This window comes from Choloepus didactylus, chromosome 2 (assembly GCF_015220235.1).
Source record: "Choloepus didactylus isolate mChoDid1 chromosome 2, mChoDid1.pri, whole genome shotgun sequence".
Classification (NCBI taxonomy): domain Eukaryota; kingdom Metazoa; phylum Chordata; class Mammalia; order Pilosa; family Megalonychidae; genus Choloepus; species Choloepus didactylus.
The window spans coordinates 199,741,722-199,761,396 of record NC_051308.1 but is presented as its reverse complement, the minus strand read 5'-3'; the positions used below and the strand labels follow the sequence as shown (position 1 = coordinate 199,761,396).

General features: G+C 34.2%; 1 protein-coding gene across 3 annotated transcripts in view; it reads right to left on the bottom strand.

The window, feature by feature from the left end:
• Positions 1 to 19,675, bottom strand: part of SPATA6 (spermatogenesis associated 6) — a 162,868-nt gene that overhangs the window by 82,508 nt on the left and 60,685 nt on the right. For all 3 annotated transcript variants that reach the window (XM_037827273.1, XM_037827274.1, XM_037827275.1), the window contains exons 4-5: positions 11,146 to 11,187; positions 10,092 to 10,216 (exon numbers count right to left, since the gene is read on the bottom strand). In XM_037827273.1, the coding sequence (XP_037683201.1) occupies positions 10,092 to 10,216; positions 11,146 to 11,187 (167 nt within the window). The remainder of the gene's footprint in view (positions 1 to 10,091; positions 10,217 to 11,145; positions 11,188 to 19,675) is intronic.

Genomic DNA, 19,675 nt, shown 5'->3' with positions numbered 1-19,675 from the left:
CTCCTACATTCTACATTATAAACCATTTATTTTACATTTTTCAATGTTCACATTAGTGGTAGCATATATTTCTCTTTTTATGCCTAGCTTATTTCACTCAGCATTATGTGTTCAAGATTCATCCATCTTGTCATATGTCTCATGACATCGTTCCTTCTTACCGCCGCATAGTATTCCATCATGTGTATATACCACATTTTATTTATCCACTCATCTGTTGAAGGACATTGGGTTGTTTCCATCTCTTGGCAATTGTGAATAATGCTGCTATGAACATTGGCGTGCAGATGTCTGTCTGTGTCACTGCTTTCAGATCTTCCAGGTATATACCAAGAAGTGTGATTGCTGGATTGAAGGGTAACTCTGTATTTAGTTTTCTAAGGAACTGTCAGAATGTCTTTCAGAGTGGCTGAACCATTAAACAGTCCGACCAACAATGAATAACAGTTCCAATTCCTCCATATTCTCTCCAGCATTTGTAATTACCTGTTTGTCTAATGGCAGCCATTCTAATTGGTGTGAGATGGTATCTCATTGTGGTCTTAATTTGCATCTCCCTAATAGCTAGTGAACCTGAACATTTTTTCATGTGTTTTCTGGCCATTTGTATTTTGTCTTCAGAGAACTGTCTTTTCATATCTTTTGCCCATTTTATAATTGGGCTGTCTGTACTATTGTCATTAAGTTGCAGGATTTCTTTATATATGCAAGATTTCAGTCTTTTATCAGATACATGGTTTCCAAAAATGTTTTCCCATTGAGTTGGCTGCTTCTTCACCTTTTTGATAAATTCCTTTGAGGTACAGAAACTTCTAAGTTTGCAGAGTTCCCATTTATCTATTTTTTCTTTTGTTGCATGTACTTTCAGTGTAAGGTCTAGGAAGTGATCACCTAATACAAGGTCTTGAAGATGCTTCCCAACATTATTTTCTAGGAGTTTCATACTGTCTTTTATGTTGAGGTCTTTAACCCATTTTGAGTTAATTTTTGTGTAGGGTGTGAGGTAGGGGCTCTCTTTCATTCATTTGTATATGGATATCCAACTCTCCCAGCCCCATTTGTTGAAAAGACTGTTATGTCTCAGTTCACTGGCTTTGGGGGCCTTATCAAAGATCAGTCGACCTTAGATCTGGGGATCTATCTCTGAATTCTCAATTTGATTCCATTGCTCAATATGTCTATCTTTGTGCCAGTACCACGCTGTTTTGACTACTGTGGCTTTATAATAAGCTTCAAATCTGACTCCTTTTTATTTAGCAGCCTTTCTTCTGTGTATCTCTTTCTTGTCATATTTTGCTATAAGCACCAAGAAGAACCCAGGCAGTCCCTCTAACACTCTGTCTTAAAGTCTCCTTAGCCAGACCATCCATTTCAGTATGGCAAGCTACAGTATTGCTCAACTTTCTGCCACTACCTAGTAACTTTCCATTAACATTTTCTTTATGTTCTTGCAAACACTCATGACAGATTCTTCAAAACTTTCCAAGCTTTCACACTCTCCCAAAGCCCTTCCATATTCTGCCCTCTCCATAGAGCTACATGAGTGATCACACACCTAGCAGTTGGCTTCCCCCAGACTAAATCATTCAAAAGCAAGAGCAAGGAAGAAGCTGCAATGCTTTTTAATGACCGGGTCACAAAAGTGTAACAATGTCACTTTATCACCTCTTATCTGTTACAGTCGCTAAGTACAGACCATACTTAAGTGGAGGTGATAAGCTCTACCTTCTGAAGAGAGGAATTTCAAAGAATTTGTAGACAGACTTTAAAACCACCACAGCTTGGACTGCAACTTATCACTTTACTTCTCCCCATACATTGCCAGTCACTTAGTAAGCACTCAATTTTTTAGCCATTATTTTTACTGACCTCTCGAAAACCATATCAAAAGTAAGCCCACATTTGATGTGCTGAGCCCCCGATCATGGGACTTGCCCTTATGAAGCTTGTTACTGCAAAGGAGAGGCTAAACTTGCATATAATTGTGCCTAAGAGTCTCCCCCTAAGTACCTCTTTGTTGCTCAGATGTGGCTCTCTCCCTCTCTAACTAAGCCATCTCGACAGGTGAACTCGCTGCCCCCCTACGTGGGACCCGACTCCCAGGGTTGTAAATCTCCCTGACAATGCAGAATACGACTCCTGGGGATGAATGTGGACCCGGCATCGTGGGACTGAGAGTATCTTCTTGACCAAAAGGGGGATGCAAAATGAGACGAAATAGTTTCAGTGGCTGAGAGATTTCAAATGGAGTCAAGAGGTCACTGGTGGACATTCTTATGCACTATATAGATAACACCTCTTAGGTTTTAATATATTGGAATAGCTAGAAGTAAATACCTGAAACTACCAAACTCCAACCCAGCAGTCTGGACTCCTGAAGACGATTATATAATAATGTAGATTACAAGGGGTGACAGTGTGATTGTGAAGACCTTGTGGATCACACCCCCTTTATCTAGTGTATGGATGAGTAGAAAAACAGGGATAAAAACTAAAGGACAAATGGGTTGGGATGGGGGGGGAATGATTTGGGTGTTCTTTTTTCACTTTTATTTTTTATTCTTGTTCTGATGTAAGAAAAATGCTCAGAGATAGATTGTGGTGATGAATGCATAACTATGTTATCATAGTGTGGACAGTGGATTGTATACCATGGATGATTGTATGGTGTGTGAATGTATTTCAATAAAACTGAATTTAATAAAAAAAAAAAAAGTAAGCCCACAATAAGATGCAATTCATTCATTCAATTAATTCAAGAATCATTTATTGGTTAGGTACCCAAGGAAAGGTACTCTGCTAAGAATTAGGAATTCAAATTTGAGAAAGCTTGCAGTCTATAAGAGGAGATACCATTATCATCATAACCACCACAATCAACATACCCACAATGATGTCCACTGCCATCATTAAATTGTTAACATTTATTGAGTCCTTTTTAGGTGCCAGGTAGTGCTATAACCATTTGTGAGGTAACAATAGTCTACCTAACAGCCCTCTGGTATCTCTAGGTTATGGTGCTTTGCCCAAGGTCACTCAGCTAGTTGATGATAGTGCCAGGATTCAATCCCAGATGTGAACTGAATGCTTGCCACAGTGAAGGGTTCAAGAACTCAGTTCTAAGCTACATAAAATTATTACATTTAAAGGATAGCCTGGGATTCAGACAGAAGACTATGCAGAACCATAAGAATTAGGACAAAGAGTGGACTGTTGCTTACCAGGGTAAAAAAAAACTCCTCAATTCAGGAGTTTCTCATGTCAGGTGAGCTTATACTGTCATCCTTTTCAACTTTTAGTTATGTGTACCTAAATAAACCATTGCATTTACAACAGCACTGAGTCTTTCACATATTTGGTTAAAGCTCAAATAATATAAACATGCAAGAAGTGGTATTATTACTAGTCTCAAACACTAAAAGAGTCAAAGTCATTGAGTATATCTTTTTTAATTTGTTTTTAATTTTTTATGCAATTTCATTGAGATATATTCACATACCAGATAATCATCCAGGGTGTACAATCAATGGTTCATGGTATCATCATATACTTGTGCATTCATCACCTTAATCAATTCTGAACATTTTCATTACTCCAAAAATAGATAAATAAAAATAAGAAAAAAATAAAAATAAAAAGGAACACACAAAACATCCCCAACCCCTTTATCACCCCTATTATTTATTTATTTATTTATTTATTGTCTTTATTTTCTTACTCATCTGTCCATACACTGGATAAAGGGTGTCAGTCACCAGGTTTCCACAACCACACAGTCACACCGTAAAAGCTATATAGTTACACAATCATCTTCAAGAATCAAGGCTCACTGAGCATATCTTAATGCTCATTATCACAAATAAACTTGAGATTCAAATCCAGGTATGCTGACATTCTCCAGTTTTAACTTTCTTCTACATGGAATATTGCACAAAATGAGATAAAGCTGTAAATACAACGGTAAACAACATATGGTAGAATTATATTCATACAAGTACATTTATTAGTCATTCAATAAATAATTATATTAAAAAGCCATCATTATTTTCCAGGTATTATGTAAGGTATTAGACATTTTCTTTAGAGGATCTCTCTTCCTATCCCAGAACCAACTCCTAGAGATAAATTAGATAAGAGCAAGATGAGAATAAAAATTTACTTCCTTTTACATATAATTTTTCTTTTATTAACAGCTTTATTGAGGCATAATTGGCATATCATAAAATTAACACATTTTAATTGTTCACAGATTGACAAGTTTAAAAATCCAGTTTTAAAACACTTGCATTGCCACAAAAGGTTCCCTTGTGCCCTCCCAGGTAGTAAATACCTGCTTCAACCTTCGCCCACTGGGAAGCAACGGTCTACTTTATAAATTTGCCCTTTTTTTTTTTTTAACAAATTATGTGGTCTTATGCATCCAATTTCTTTCATTTAGCATGATGGTTTTGAGGTTTATCCATGTTATTCTATGTATCAGTATTTATTCCATTTTATTGTTGAGTACTATACCATTGTATAAATATACTACATTTTGCTCTTCCATTCGCCAGTGGGTAAAGAACTGATTACGAGTCTTTATGCAGACTAGAATTTTCATTTGACCTGGGTAGATAACTATAAGAAAAATTACTTGGTTGTATGCCATATGTTTAGATTTTTAAGAAACTGCCAAACATTTTACAAAGCCGATGTACCAATTTACATTTCCACCAGTAGGTTCCAGTTTCTCCACATCTTCTTCAACACTTGGTACTATCAGTCTCCTGGTTTACAGACTTTCTACTGTATGGATACTGATATCTCATTGTGGTTTTAATTTCCATTTTCCTAATCAATAAGCATCTTTTCACATACTTATTTGCCATTTATGTATCTTTGTTGAAGTGTCTATTCAAAGTTAAGGCCAAATAGTTCTTAGGTATTTATCTCATTATTGAGTTACAGGTTTTTCTTTAATAGATTCTGGATACAAGTCCTTTATCAGATAAATGATTTGCAAACTTTTTCTCATTTCTCTCATGTCTTTTCATTTTCTTAATGGTGACTTTTGAAGAATAAAAGTTTTAAATTTGGAAGAAATCCAATTTATCACTTTTTTTCTTCTATAAATTATGCTTTTGGGATACCTAAGAAATGTATGCCTAACCAAAAATAACAAAGATTGTCTCATGTTTTCTCCAAAAAGTTTTTATACTTTCAGCTCCTACATTTAAGTTTATGATCCATATGAAGTTAATTTTTGTGTCTTATGAGGTAAGAGTTTTAGTTCATTTTTTTTTTTTTTTGCATGTATCCATTTGTCCCAGCACCACTGAATTACCCCATTTAATTACCTTCACAGTTTTCTTCAAAATCAATTGACTATAAATTTGAAATTTTATTTCTGGACCCTCTATTCTGTTTCATTGATTTATATATCTACCCTTATGCAAATACCACACTATCTTGATTTATTGTAGCTTTATGGTAAGTTGTGAAATCAGGTAATATACATATTTCAACTTTGTTCTTTCTTTGCAAACTGCTTTGGCTATCCTAGGTCCTTTGCATTTGTTTACATTTAATTTTCAGATTAACTTCCAAATCAGACAAAAAACCTGCTGGGATTTTAATAAGGGTTGCTTTGAATCTATTAGATCAATACTGGAAAGAACTTCCATTTAAAAAATGTTATCCAATCTATGAACATGGTATATCTCTCCAATTTTTGAGTTCTTTAATTTCTCTCAGCAATGTTTTGTGGTTTTCAGTGTATGTATCTTCTACTTCTTTCATTAAATGTATTCCTTGGTATTATACTCTTTTTGATGATGGTGTAAATGGAACTGTCTTCATTTATGGATTGTACATTGCTAGAATACAGAAAAAAATGATTTTATATATTGATCTTGTATCCTGCAACCTTGCTAAACTCATGTACTGCTGTAGTAGTTTTATGCAGCATCCTCAGGATTTTCTACACACAAGATCTATGAATAAAGAGTTTGACTTCTTCCTTTCTAATCTATATGCTTTTAATCTCTTCTACTTGCCTTACGCTACTGGTTAGGCCTTCCACTACAATTTTGAACAGAAGTGGTGAAATGGACATTCTTGCCTTGTTGCCAATCTTAATAGAAAAGCATTCAGTCCTTCACCATTAAATATGATGATAGCTATAGGTTTTTTGTAGATGACCATTATCAGGTTGAGTAAGTTACCTTTCTTAAAACATGAATGGGTGTTGGATTTTGTCAAATGAATGCTATGCATTTAATGAAATAATCATGTTTTTTGTCCTTTATACTACTGATAGGGATATATTACACTAATTGATATTTGGATGTTAAAACAATCCTTGTGTTCCTGAGGTAAACCACACTTGGACATGCTATAAAGAAATACATGTATTTCATATGTGACTGGATTGGATTTACTAATATTTTAATGATTTTTTAATCTATGTGAAAGATATTGTCCTGTGATTTTCTTGTAAAGTCTATTTGCTTATGGTATCAGGGTAATACTGGCCTCAAAACAACAAACTAGAAAATATTCACTTCTATTTTCTGAAAGCATTTTGTAGAAAAGGTATTGGTACTATTTATTCCTTAAATGGTTGTCTGGGCTGATGCCTTTTTTGTGTGTGGGCAGATTTTAAATTAATAATTCAATTTCTTTACTTAATAAAGCATCTATTCAGATATTTTATTTCTTCTTTTTTTTTTTCAGAATATATCCATTTCATTTAAGTTCTCCAATTAGTTGACATGAAGTCGTTCATGCCTTTCCTTTATAATCCTTTATATTTCTAAAGAGTCAGTAGTGGTGTCACTTCTTTCAATCCTACTTTGGTAATCTGTGTCCTACTTCTTTATCTCTTGTTCAGTCTAGCTAAAGTCATCTGTTGTGTTCCTCTTTTAAAAAATGAGACTTTAGGTTTCAGTAACTATCTCTATTTTTTCCTGTTTTCTATTTGATTTCATTCTGATTTATACTTTTCCTTCCTTCTACTTACTTTGAGCTTTATTTGCTCTTCTTTTTCTAGCTTCTTGAAATAGAAGCTTATATATTAACGATTTCAGATCTTTCTTCCTTTCTAACACAGGAATTTAAACATATAAATCTCCTTGTATGCATGGACTCACTACACTATATTCATCTTTACATGTTGTGACTGTATTTTCATTCAATTCAAGAGATTTCCTAACTTTTCTTATGAATTCTTCTTTGACCCACACATGATTTAGAAATTATGCTAATATCCAAATGTTTGTGAATTTCCCATCCATTTTTTATTTATTATTTAATTCCTTTGTGGTTGGAAAACAGATTTAGTAAGATTTCAAACCTCTTAAATTTACTGGGACTTTTTTATGGCTTAGCATAGGGTGTACCCTGGAAAATGTTCCATATATATTTGAAAAGAATGTGTATTCTGCTATTTTTGGGTGGAATGTTCTAAATATATGAGAGAGGCTAGTTGAAACTTTAATTAATATCTTCTGAATTCTTAATGTTCTGTCTAGTTAATGTATCAATTACTGAGAAAATAGCATTGTAATTTCCAACTACAATATTTATCTAATTCTTGTTTCAATAATGTCATTATTTACATCATATATGGGGCTCTGTTATTAAGTGCCTATATATTTATAATTGATCTATATTTATAATGTATTTATCATTACAAAATGTCCCTCTTTTATCTAGTAAGATTCATTTTCTTAAAGCCTATTCTGCCTGATATTGAATATAGCCACTCAAGCTCTCTTACGGTTACAATTATCATGATACATTGTTTCTCATTCTTTTCTATTCAACCTATTTGCAACTTTGAATCTGAGGTGTGTCTCTTGTAGAAAGCATACAATTGGATCTTCCTTTTTTTTTTAAAATCGTATCTGATAATCTCTGCCTTTTGATTGTTGCATTTTATCCATTCATATTTAGTATAATTATTGATGTGGCTGGATTTAAAACTGCCATTTCGTTATTCAGTTTATATATGTACAATGTCTTTTTCATTCTTCTGTTCTTTCTAGGGCTCTCCTATATATACACAGCTTAGTGGTCATCCAGTGAACCTGTATGAGTTCCATCCTCTGCTAATTATCTGTTTGTGGGTGGCAAATTACTTCAAAGTTACAGCCAGTTCTACAGTCTCCCTTGGCTTTCACTATTTGCTGGGTTCTAACTGTCTTTCCTACACATGCAGTTTCCCAGTCAGCCAAGAAAGTGTGGAAGACTTATCTCAGTCCACTGATTGCTCCCTCACTTCCAGGAATTTCTTACCAACTTTCTGGCTGGTTTTAAGTTCACTCCAATTGGAACTGCAATTGGCCTGGCAAAATTGTAGGATACCCTTATCCATTTCCAACTAAACTGGCTACTTCTAGCTGACAAAGCCACTGACTTTGTCCTCCTTTCCAAAACTGATTCTGTGCTCTCCATTAGCAAAGCTGCTCATCTTTGCCCACAGACAGGCAAAGCAAAGATTATCACTGACCAAGCAAAATATAGGAACAGCCCCAGGTGAGAAGGCCACTCACTCTTGCCATTTTTAACCAAAGCTTCAGCAGTTTGGGAAGCATAAACACTTCTTAATTTGTTGTCTGACTTTGTCCAGTTTCCAGTGCTCTGAGGCTGTTTGTGAGAATTTTGTCCAGTTTTATGCTTGCTTTGTATGGAGAGGAGTTGTTGACTTCATACCACCTTTACCAGAGCTCCACTTTTTAATATCTTTTTTACCTTAGTAATCTAACATCTACCTTTTATATGCAAAAGTAACTCAAATGAAATGATGAATGATAGATTCCTATTAATGGTCCATACTCTTGAGTTTATATTGCTATCTTGGTATAATACAGAATTTCAAATGACTTTAAAGAGACTGTAATTTTAAAATTCAATTAGTTTTTCACTGCAGGTTTCTAGACAGTTTCTGAAATACTCTTTGATGACTTTTGTGAGTGTAGGAGCTGGCTAATTGTTCACCAAAAATATTCCTAATGAGGCATATTTTCAAAGGTATGTAAGTTAGTCAACTTTTCTACTTTCAGCGAACCAAAATTGCTATTTCATAGAATTGAGCATGTAAAAAAACTAGGCCCATGGGATAATTACTTAATTCACCATAATGAGTCACAGATAACTTTACTTTCCTCATTCAGATTACCATAGAAAATTCATAAAATTTGTAAAAAATGTTTTTCAAAATAATTTCTATCTTTTCAACTTTTTCAGCTCTTGTTTTTTCTTCCTTCAAAACAACAGAGGCTTCTCTCAGCTTCTCTGAGTGAAAAACTTATTTTCAGGGATGAAAATAATTTGAATTCATCCAACTGAAGTTTAAGGACATTGTAAGAAAGGAAGGGAGAGTCAGCTGTCATTCAACTCAGCTTTCACTTTTAGGTATATGAACATACATTTCCATTACATGAACATATCACAGTTAAGTTTCCAAATGCCTACTAATGGACATTTTAATTGTTTCCAGTTTTTGCTATTATGAACAAATGCTCAAGAAGACTCTTAGTGCACCAGAGAGAATACATCTCCAAGATCCCAAGATATAAACCCAGAAAGTCACAAGCTATAAGCATCTTTGCCTTTATCAAATAACTCTGAATTGTGGTGTTCCAATTTACAAGGTATAGCAGCATGCAAGAGTTTCCATTTTTCACAACTTTGATATTTTCAGATTTATTAAATTTTGCCAATTGTAGGACTAAAACAATGAAACCATATGGTTGTTTTAATTTGGATTTCCCTAGATGCTAATGAGATTGAGCACCTTTTAAAGTTATTGCTTGGCATTCGTTTGAGGAGAGAAAAAGAAAGAAAAAGAAAAGACAGAGCATAAAGAAAACTTCAAGGAATACAAGGCAAAAATAACAATGTTAGTTTTGGATGGTAGATGCATGGGTTTTGTTAAATTACTGTCATTGAGAGTTCTGTATGTTTGAAATATGGTCATAATTTTACAAAACAATTAAATTTTATACCAAATTAAACTCTGAATTAGTTCTTCACACTTCAGGGTTATGTGGTAGTTTTCAACAATTTTCCTGCATCACAAATTGATTCAGAAAATAATAAGCACTTACTCGAAGGCCAGAAATCCTCCTCATGGTAACCTGGCGGTTTGAATCATGGTGTCCAGAAATTTGATTTGGACCCGGAAACATGAAATCTCTTGTGTTTTCATCATATGTAGACAGTATTTCACCCACTACAAGAAAGATATCCTATGATTCAAATTATAACAAAATATTCTATTTAGAAACAAAATCATTAAGTACAATACATATTTTTCCTGATGCCTTATTGAAATACCTGTTTCAGGGTCATGTATTTTTTTTCTATAAAAGAAAAATTAAACTAAAGGCATGTTAAGTAGATTAACACATTTCATCACTCAGAAATATACTACATATTGCCAATTCATATAAATTCAGTGATTACCTATGGGCTCCTAGGGAAAAAAATGTCTTTAAAAATAGTCTTTTTCTGTCTGTTGTTATAAGATATTTGGTTACATTTTGAAAAATATTTAGACATTTCTAGAATTTGCAACTACCTAAATTGAATACATAAGTAATATTCAAAATTTTCAGGTTATTGGCTTTCAATAAAACATAGCTCTCCATTTTTCATACAAGGATTTAAGACAGATTCCTTCCATAATCATACAAATCAACAACAGAAATGAAACTAACCTCCACATTTTAACTCTGTATCTACCAGGGATCTGTAATGTTTACTATGTAGTTGAAGTTTTATTCCCCTCCACTCCAAAATAACAGACAACATGCAAAAACAAATATGATTACTTTATCAACAAAAGTACATAATTTTAGAAAAGTCACAAAAATTTAAAAAGTCAATTTTGATGTCACAAAATATCCTAGGATGATGTCAGTTTATTTCATACTTTTAATGACTATCTATTTAATTTAGGATAGTGTGTTCAAATACCACTGATACCAATCTCACTGTATATATTACTTTGCTTATTGATATTTTACACATAGTGTACCAATGATAGAAATTCAACATCATTGTTAATTTGGGAAGAAGGGGAAAAGATCTAATATTCAAAAAACCTTCTGTTGAAACTGGTTCCCATATCAATTACCTTATGAATTTATCATACAGTACCTGGTGGAACAAGTTGTATCAGCTCAAACACTGCTGTATCATCTGAAAGTTTAAAGAAAAATTTCCTTAAATAAACAAATTAATAAACAAAAGTTAAATGTACTTGACCATATCAAGTATCTAAAAGCCAAAGGAATTGCTGGGCAGACTACACATATCTTTATATCTCAGTAGACTACTGGTAGTCTATTTCTTAAGTAGAGTGATGAGTACATCTGGGTGTATTATATAATACCTTATATACACAATACGTATGAAATATTTTATAATAAATTCATAAAAATAAGAGTAAAAATAAATTATATCCTTCTTCCATTCCAAAGCTCTATGAAAATTCTGATATTCTTATCCAACTGAAATCTCAGTCATTTTGCTCTCTACCTATATATCTCAAGTACAGCTAGAAAGAAATACTGAATACCAACTTTGGATCATACCTTGGGGATGAAATGAAAACAAACAAACAAACAAAAAAAACAGATATTAGCGTTTTTCCTCAAGGACTACTGAGAAGACAAACATTAAATGAAATAAACACAAAAACAGACATATAATTACAAACTACTAGAATAAAGGCATTGTAGATAGTGCTATAAGAGTGTAAAATAACAAGATTTAATCTACTCAAGGAGTCAGGGAAGGCTTTCCCTAAGAAGAGCTCTGTGGGACCTGATCTATAGCATGAATGGGTGTTAACTGGGCATAGGAGAGTAGGGGAAGTAGAGTTCTCCAAACAGAAGAATGAGATGTACAAAGGTTGTAAATAGAACATAGCAGGATAATCTTGGAGATTAAGTGGCCGAAACACAAAACTCCTGCTAAAATCAACTGGAAAAAACTTTGTTGGAAGACATGGGAGACCAAACATGAGTAAAAACATTATAGGATGGAAATCCAGAGAGATGAGCCTGGCATTTGAGGATGCTTTTGCTTCATGGGAATCTGTCAGTTCTGACAGAGGCAGCTGAGAGACTGAGAAGCTTCAGCACAGCTTTTGATAAGCTCATGAGACAGAGGGATAAAAATGAGAGTATCATGGTTTCAGAAGGAGAGGGGAAGTCTGGAGGGAAGAGACAATAGCCTGATAAACTGACTGGACCCTGAAAATATACACCCTAAAAGTAAAGGGATAATTGAAACAAGATAGCCAACTAAGATCTAAAACTCAGATTTGCATCATCTCAAATTATGTTTGGATTAAGGTGATCTAGAATTGCTAGTGTCCCCAGAAATCTGCTAATGCAACCATAAATTCTGTCTGAAAAGAAATATCCTCATCCAAGGCTTCAAATTATTTCTAAAATTTTTATATACAAAGTCTGGCATTTAATCAAAAGAGACCAGGTATGCTGGTTTCAATCTATTATGCACCCCAGAAAAGCCTATGTTCTTCTAATCCAATCTTGTGGGGGCAGACCTATTGTGGGTGGGACCTCTTGATTACGTTGTTTCCATTAGAGATGTAACCCAGCCCATTCAAGGTGAGTCTTTATCCCCTTGCTGGAGTCCTCTTTGATGAGATAAAAGACAGATGAAACTTGGAGAGCTCAGGGAAGCTAAGAGAGACAAAAGCCCAGAGACATTTTGGAGAAACCCATTTTGAAACTAGTGTCCAGGAGAAGAAGGACCAGCACATGTCACCATGTGCCTTCCCACATGACAGAGGAACCCTGGATGCCGTTGGCTTTTGCTCACAGAAGATATCTACCCTTTGATGCCTTAATTTGGACATTTTCATGGTCTTAGAATTGTAAATTTGCAACTTAATAAATCCCCATTGGAAAAGCCAATCCATTTCTGGTATATTGCATTCAGGCAGCTTTAGCAAACTGGAGCATCAGATATATAAGAAAAAAAGACAGGATTAAAAACCAAGAAGAAATAACACAAAATGGAAATGGATCAACAAAAGTTCCAGAAATCCAGGTTATCAGACAGGGACATTAAATATGCTTCATATGGTTAAGAAAATAAAATATAGATTGAGAATATCAACAGAGAACTGGAAACCACTAAAAAGAAAAAATAGAAAAAATTTAACTGAAAGAAACAATAACTAAAAATTAGGACTGTAACAGATGGGTTTATCAGCAGATTTCAAGCAACTCAAGACAGATTCAGGGAATAGGAGGGCAAAAGAAATATCTTTAAAGAGGCACAGAAAGTCAAAAGGATGGAAAACATTAAAAAGAGACAATAGGGATAGAGTGACAGGGTTAACAATGTATAACTGGATTCACAGAAGGAGAGAAGAGAAAGGGGCAAAAATAATATTTGAAAAAATATTGTCTGAGAATATATTTGAAGAAAAACACACAGACACCAAGTATCACAAATATAAAGAAAACCACACTTTGGCATATCAAAGTGAAACTATATGAAAACAGAGACATAAGAGAAGATATTGAAATGAGCCAGTGGAAAAGAACAGATTACCTGCAAAGGAATAACAATAAGACTGACAATTGAAACTAAGGAAGCAAGAAGAAAATGCAATGCTATCTTCAAAAAGCTTGAAGACATTACTCTAAAATCCAGCAAAAATATCCCTCAAAGATAAAGACATTTATGGACAAATAAAAATCCAGTTCATTTATCACCAAAAGACCTGTACCAAAGAAATTATGAAGGATATTCTTCAGAAAGAAGTAATGAACTGAGACAGAAGCTCAGAGATGAAAGGAAATAAAGAATGACCAAAAAAAATAAAACATGGCTATAAAGTGAAATGACATCTTATAAATTAGTATCTCATGAGGTTTAAATTATATACAAAAGTAAAATTTATGAGAAAAATAACATATAAGCTAGGAAAGAGACGAACAGTAAATAGTTGTAAGGTCCTTCATTACCCTGGAAGAAATAAAAATATAAATATGTAAATAAATATATTAGACTTTCATAAATCAAGAAGGCATATTGTGATTTTCAGGGCAACCACCAAAAAAAAAAAAAAAAAAAAACAACAACAACAGTAAAGGAACATGTAACTCTACCTAATTAAGGGGTAGAAATGAAATAACAAAAACAATTGAGTCAAAAGAAAGAAGTAAAAAGAAAAGACATTCAATAAACAGAACAAACAGAAAATAGGCTTAAACAGAATTATTTCAGTATATACATTTTTTTATTTTAAAATTTGTATTTTTAGATTATTGTAGATTCACAAATAGTTGTAAAAGTAACAGAGAAAGATTTCTTGTATCCTTTGCCCATTTTCTCCCACTGGCAGTATCTTGTAACATTATTGTACAATTATCATGACTACTGTGACACTGATACACTCGACTGATCTTATTCAATTTCTCCAGTTTCGCTTGTACTCATTCACATGTAAGCATATACAATTTTATCATAGCTAAGATACAGAACAGTTCCATCATCACATGATACCTTGCGTTGTCCCTTATTAATCACACCCACCTACTTCCACCACCCATACCTAACCCCTATTAATCACTAATCAGATCTCTGTTTCCACAATTGTATTATGCATTTTTAAAAGGATACATATTGGATTTAAAAATTAAAAAGATACAGAAAGGTTGAAAATAAAAACACAAAGATAAAGCATATGACAATTGACTAAAAGAAAGCTGGTTTGTCTGTAACAAAAAACAAAATAATCATTAAAGTAAAAGCATCAAAGTAAGAAGAGATTCAGTTGACAAACCAATAAATTTCCTGGCAAAACTGGTCAAGGGAAAAGAGATTAGACACAAATTATTAATATCAGGAATGAAAAGGGGGACACAGATATATAAAAGATCCTAATTATCATGAATAATTTTATGCTATTGAATTTATAAATATAAATAAAAAATCCAACCCCTACAAAAAGAAAACAATAAAACTTACACAAGACATTGAAAAAACTAGTCATATATATGCATATATATGTGTGTGTGTATATCCATATATACATATTTATACATATACCACACATACACACAAATACACACATATATTCTGCTATTTAAATCCATGACAACAAAGAAAACCCTATGCCAGATGACTTTATTGGTGAAATCCTCCAAACTTTTCAAGAAGAATATAACAATTATGTACATACTTTTTCAGAACAGAAAAAGAAGGCATACTCCCCAACTTGTTTTATGAGCCCAGCATAACACTGATACCAAAAGCTGACAAGGACATTATGAGAAAGAAAATGGCAAGCAATTTAGAGATGCAAAAACTCTAAACAAAATATTGTCAAATCCATCAATAGATAAGTGTGGTTTATTATTCAAAAATAAACCAACATAATTCACCATCTGAACAGAATAAAGGGGAAAAACTGTTTCCTAAACTTTAACCACCATTTTTATTTAAAAGAAAATCTCAGCATACTAGGAGTATAAGGGAACATCCAATCTGGAAAACCTAAAGCAAATGTCATACTAAGTGGTGTAATGTTGACGCTGTCCCTCTGAGATCAGGAATAAGATAGTCACTTCATTCACTGCTATCACTCACTTCCACATTTTACTGGAATTCTGAGCCAGTGAAATAAAGCAATAAAAAGAAACAAAAGTATGATAACAAGAAAAGAAGAACTAGAATTCTCTTTGTTCACAGACAATGTGATTGCGTATGCAAAAAAGCCAAAGGAATCTTAGGATACATTTTTAAATTAATATATATTGCAAGGTGGTTGGAAATAAGGTCAATATACTGAAGTCAAGTATATTTTTATACAATAGCAACAAGATTATAATCTCATTTAAAAGTGTGAATGAAAGATGTTTAAGACTAATCAACAACAATAAAACCACTCAGTGTTCTTTTTTACTTTAATTGCTCTTTTTCACTTTAATTTTTATTCTTATTACTTTTGTGTGTGTGGCAATGAAAATGTTCAAAAATTAATTTTGGTGACGAACGCACAACTATATAATGGTACAGTGAACAACTGATTGTATGCTTTGTACGGCTGCATGGTATGTGAATATATGTCAATAAAATTGAATTAAAAAATAGATTGGGGTGATGAATGCACAACTAAATGATGTTACTGTGAACAGTTGATTGCACACCACGGATAACTGTATGGTATATGTATATCTCTCAATAAAACTGAATTTAAAACATCAACATTTAAAAAAGTACTAAGCCACAGAAATTTATAAATGTTATCAAAAGTGTAATTAAAGAAGAGGTAAACTAATAAAGGAATATACATATGCGGTCGCAGTTGATTCGTCTGGGGGGGGGGGTGGCGGCTGGTTGCTAAATCCTAGGCTCTCGGGATTGCTCGGAGGGTATCGGCGGCGGGGGCTCTTTCCCGGAGGCGAGGGCGAGGCGGGGGACTGGGCCCGGTCCCCGGCGGTGGCGTGCAAGGTGTGGAGGGCGGCGAGAAGAAACAGGCGGGACACGTTTCTTTGAGGGTGAGGAAGCCAAGAGAGTTTATTAGGGGAGAGTACAAGCTTATATCGGGCGGTTTAGAGGGCGGGGTAGCTGTAGAGGTTAAAGGCTTGGATTGGTTCTGAGAGGGCGCGGAGGTTGTTTGAAAAGGGGTGGGAGTTGCTCCGGTAACGAAGAGGGTGGAGGGTGCGGGTAAGGCACGGGGGGGGGGGGGGGGGGGGGTTTTCTCCGGCAAGCCCTCCCCAACGGTTGTACTTTGGGGTGAGGAAATGGGGCCTGCATTCGGCTCCACTTTCTCAGGCCCGGGGGGCCGTGGAGGGCGCTACCACCCATGCCCCACTACCTTTCCTAGGGGCTGATCAGTTCCCCTGGCCCAGGCCCGCCAAGTCGGAACTCGATAACAGTGTCCCGCATACATACTTGGGAAACATCAACCAATCACAATTATAGAACTTATCTGTATCTCAATTCAAACAAAAAACTACTTTAATAACTGTAAATTAATTGGGGAAATGTGAACTGGGTGAATATTTGATGATATTAAGTAATTGTTAATTTTTTAGGAATGATATACTTCTGTTGCTATATTTTAGATATCCATATCAACAGATGAAAGGATATGATGTTTGAGATTTGCTTCAAAAGAATATGCAAAAGGCTGATGAAGTAGGGAGGTACAGATAAAACAACATTATCTATGATTTGATAATTATTGAACAGAATGATAGGTACATGGAGATTCATATTCTCTTCTCTCTACTTTTATATATTTATGAAATTTTCTCTAATAAAAGGTTTTTAGAAAATGTGTTTATTAGAGAAAGTTATGTGCTCTAAAAACATCATCTTCTGAGTTCTCATTATACTGTTTTTGTTTAATGTTCTCTTCTGTCTTTTCCATCACATCCACTACAATAGGAGCCACCCATTCCAGATGTCCATATTCCTCCTTCGAAATGTGATTTAATCACATTAAACTAATTTATACTTTTCAGAAATTCTCCATGTTTTGTATATTTTATAAACTGAACATATATTATCATTAAAATAATAAAGGTTTTAAAAAGAGGATGGGAGCAGTAAGAAGTTCTTACCAGGAAATTAATTATTTCCTTTCAGTCCCACACCATCTGATTCTGTCAACTGTTCATTCTCTTTTCACTGCCATCTCTTAACCTCAAGGCCACTACCACTTTTTCATTGATGATCTAACTAGTTTATCTTCCTTTCAAACCTAAGACTTGCCATACCTCAAACAACGTTGACATCCATGTGAATGACTCATCCAACAGTTCTCTGACCTCCTCAAATCCAGTATACTTATGAAAGAATTCTGGTTATTTATTTATATATCTGAATCTTCTACTTAAATGGACACTCCTTTGAGGAAAGGGCCTATATTTTATTTTTTTATTTAACCTCTGTATTCTCTCATAGTGACTGAGCCTGCACAAGCAATCAAAAAGTTTTAAAAAAACTCTTTAAACTAACAAAAAAAAAAATTTAGTTCCTATCATAGGCCAGTGGATAAGCAAGTTTTGCCTAAGAAGACTTTTAAATCATCCCTCAAATTGTACAACATATTCTATGACTATGTCATGCTGTTTTTCCTATTATCAATAAATGGAAGAACAGAAAAGGAATTAATGCTGTAGACAAGTACTGAAGTAAAAGCTCAGCTTTTAAGAAACTTGATCTGCTGCACTTAAAAATATCACAATATTTGATACTTAAGGGAAAACCCTGTCTTCTAGAAAATAACACAAAATGAAATTTCATTAGAAATGCCCTCTGAGATCCCAAAACACTTTGAACATACCTTTTCCTTACTTGTGACATTGCATTATAATTATTTGCTTACATGTCTGCCTTTATATCTCATCATTGCTGAAAGGATAATTCCCTTTCAAATCAACAAATAAGAGGCAATTACATTTAGTATACTTTTAGAATTATTTTCATTCTAATTCTCTAAAAACTGAAAAGAATATCCATATGATTCTGAAACTTAATAAAGGTTGTTTTTCTAATACTTAGAACCCAAGACACATTTTTCTACAGAAATAGTGTTATTCACGACACTTGAATTCCCAACTCAGACCACAAAGCCTGGCTAACCAATAACAAAGCAGAAAGATAATACTATTAATACTAGCCTGAACTGTTGAGTCACTGAAACAAAAAAACATGGGAAGTAGGAAAAGTAATGGTAGGAAATGAATACTTTTCTCCCTATTCCAAGATATAAAAGACTAGCATTGGATAAAATGTAGCTAGACCAGTGTCTCACCTTCTTTAAATTACTGTCCCTCAAAGAAGCTCTTTTAGACTTTTTTCCTTGTCACCAACTCCCCATGAAATTTTTGTTTTAATATTCATTTTATTGAGATATATTCACACACCACGCAGTCATACAAAACAAATTGTACATTCGATTGTTCACAGTACCATTACATAGTTGTACATTCATCACCAAAATCAATCCCCGACACCCTCATTACCACACACACAAAAATAACCAGAATAATAATTAAAGTGAAAAAGAGCGACTAAAGTAAAAAAGAACACTGGGCGCCCTTGTCTGTTTGTTTGTTTGTTTCCTTTCCCCACCTTTCCACTCATCCATCCATAAACTAGACAAAGGGGAGTGTGATCCCCATGGCCCCCCCAATCCCACTGTCCCCCCTCATAAGCCACATTTTTATACAATCGTCTTCAAGATTCATGGGTTCTGGGTTGTAGTTTGATAGTTTCAGGTATCTACCACCAGCTACCCCAATTCATTAGAACCTAAAAAGGGTTGTCTATATTGTGCATAAGAGTGCCCACCAGAGTGACCTCTCAGCTCCTTTTGGAATCTCTCTGTCATTGAAGCTTATTTCATTTCCTTTCATATCCCCCTTTTGGTCAAGATGATGTTCTCCATCCCATGATGCCAGGTCTACATTCCTTGCCAGGAGTCATATTCCACGTTGCCAGGGAGATTCACTACCCTGGGTGTCTGATCCCACATACCCCCCCATGAAATTTTAATGCCACTGATAGTATATCTGTTTATGCACTGTGGCCCTCTGGCAAAACAAACAAACAAAAACCCAAGTAACTTACAAGTGAAAGCAAATTAGACTTCTAATTACGTAACCGAGAAATTAATAATTAATAA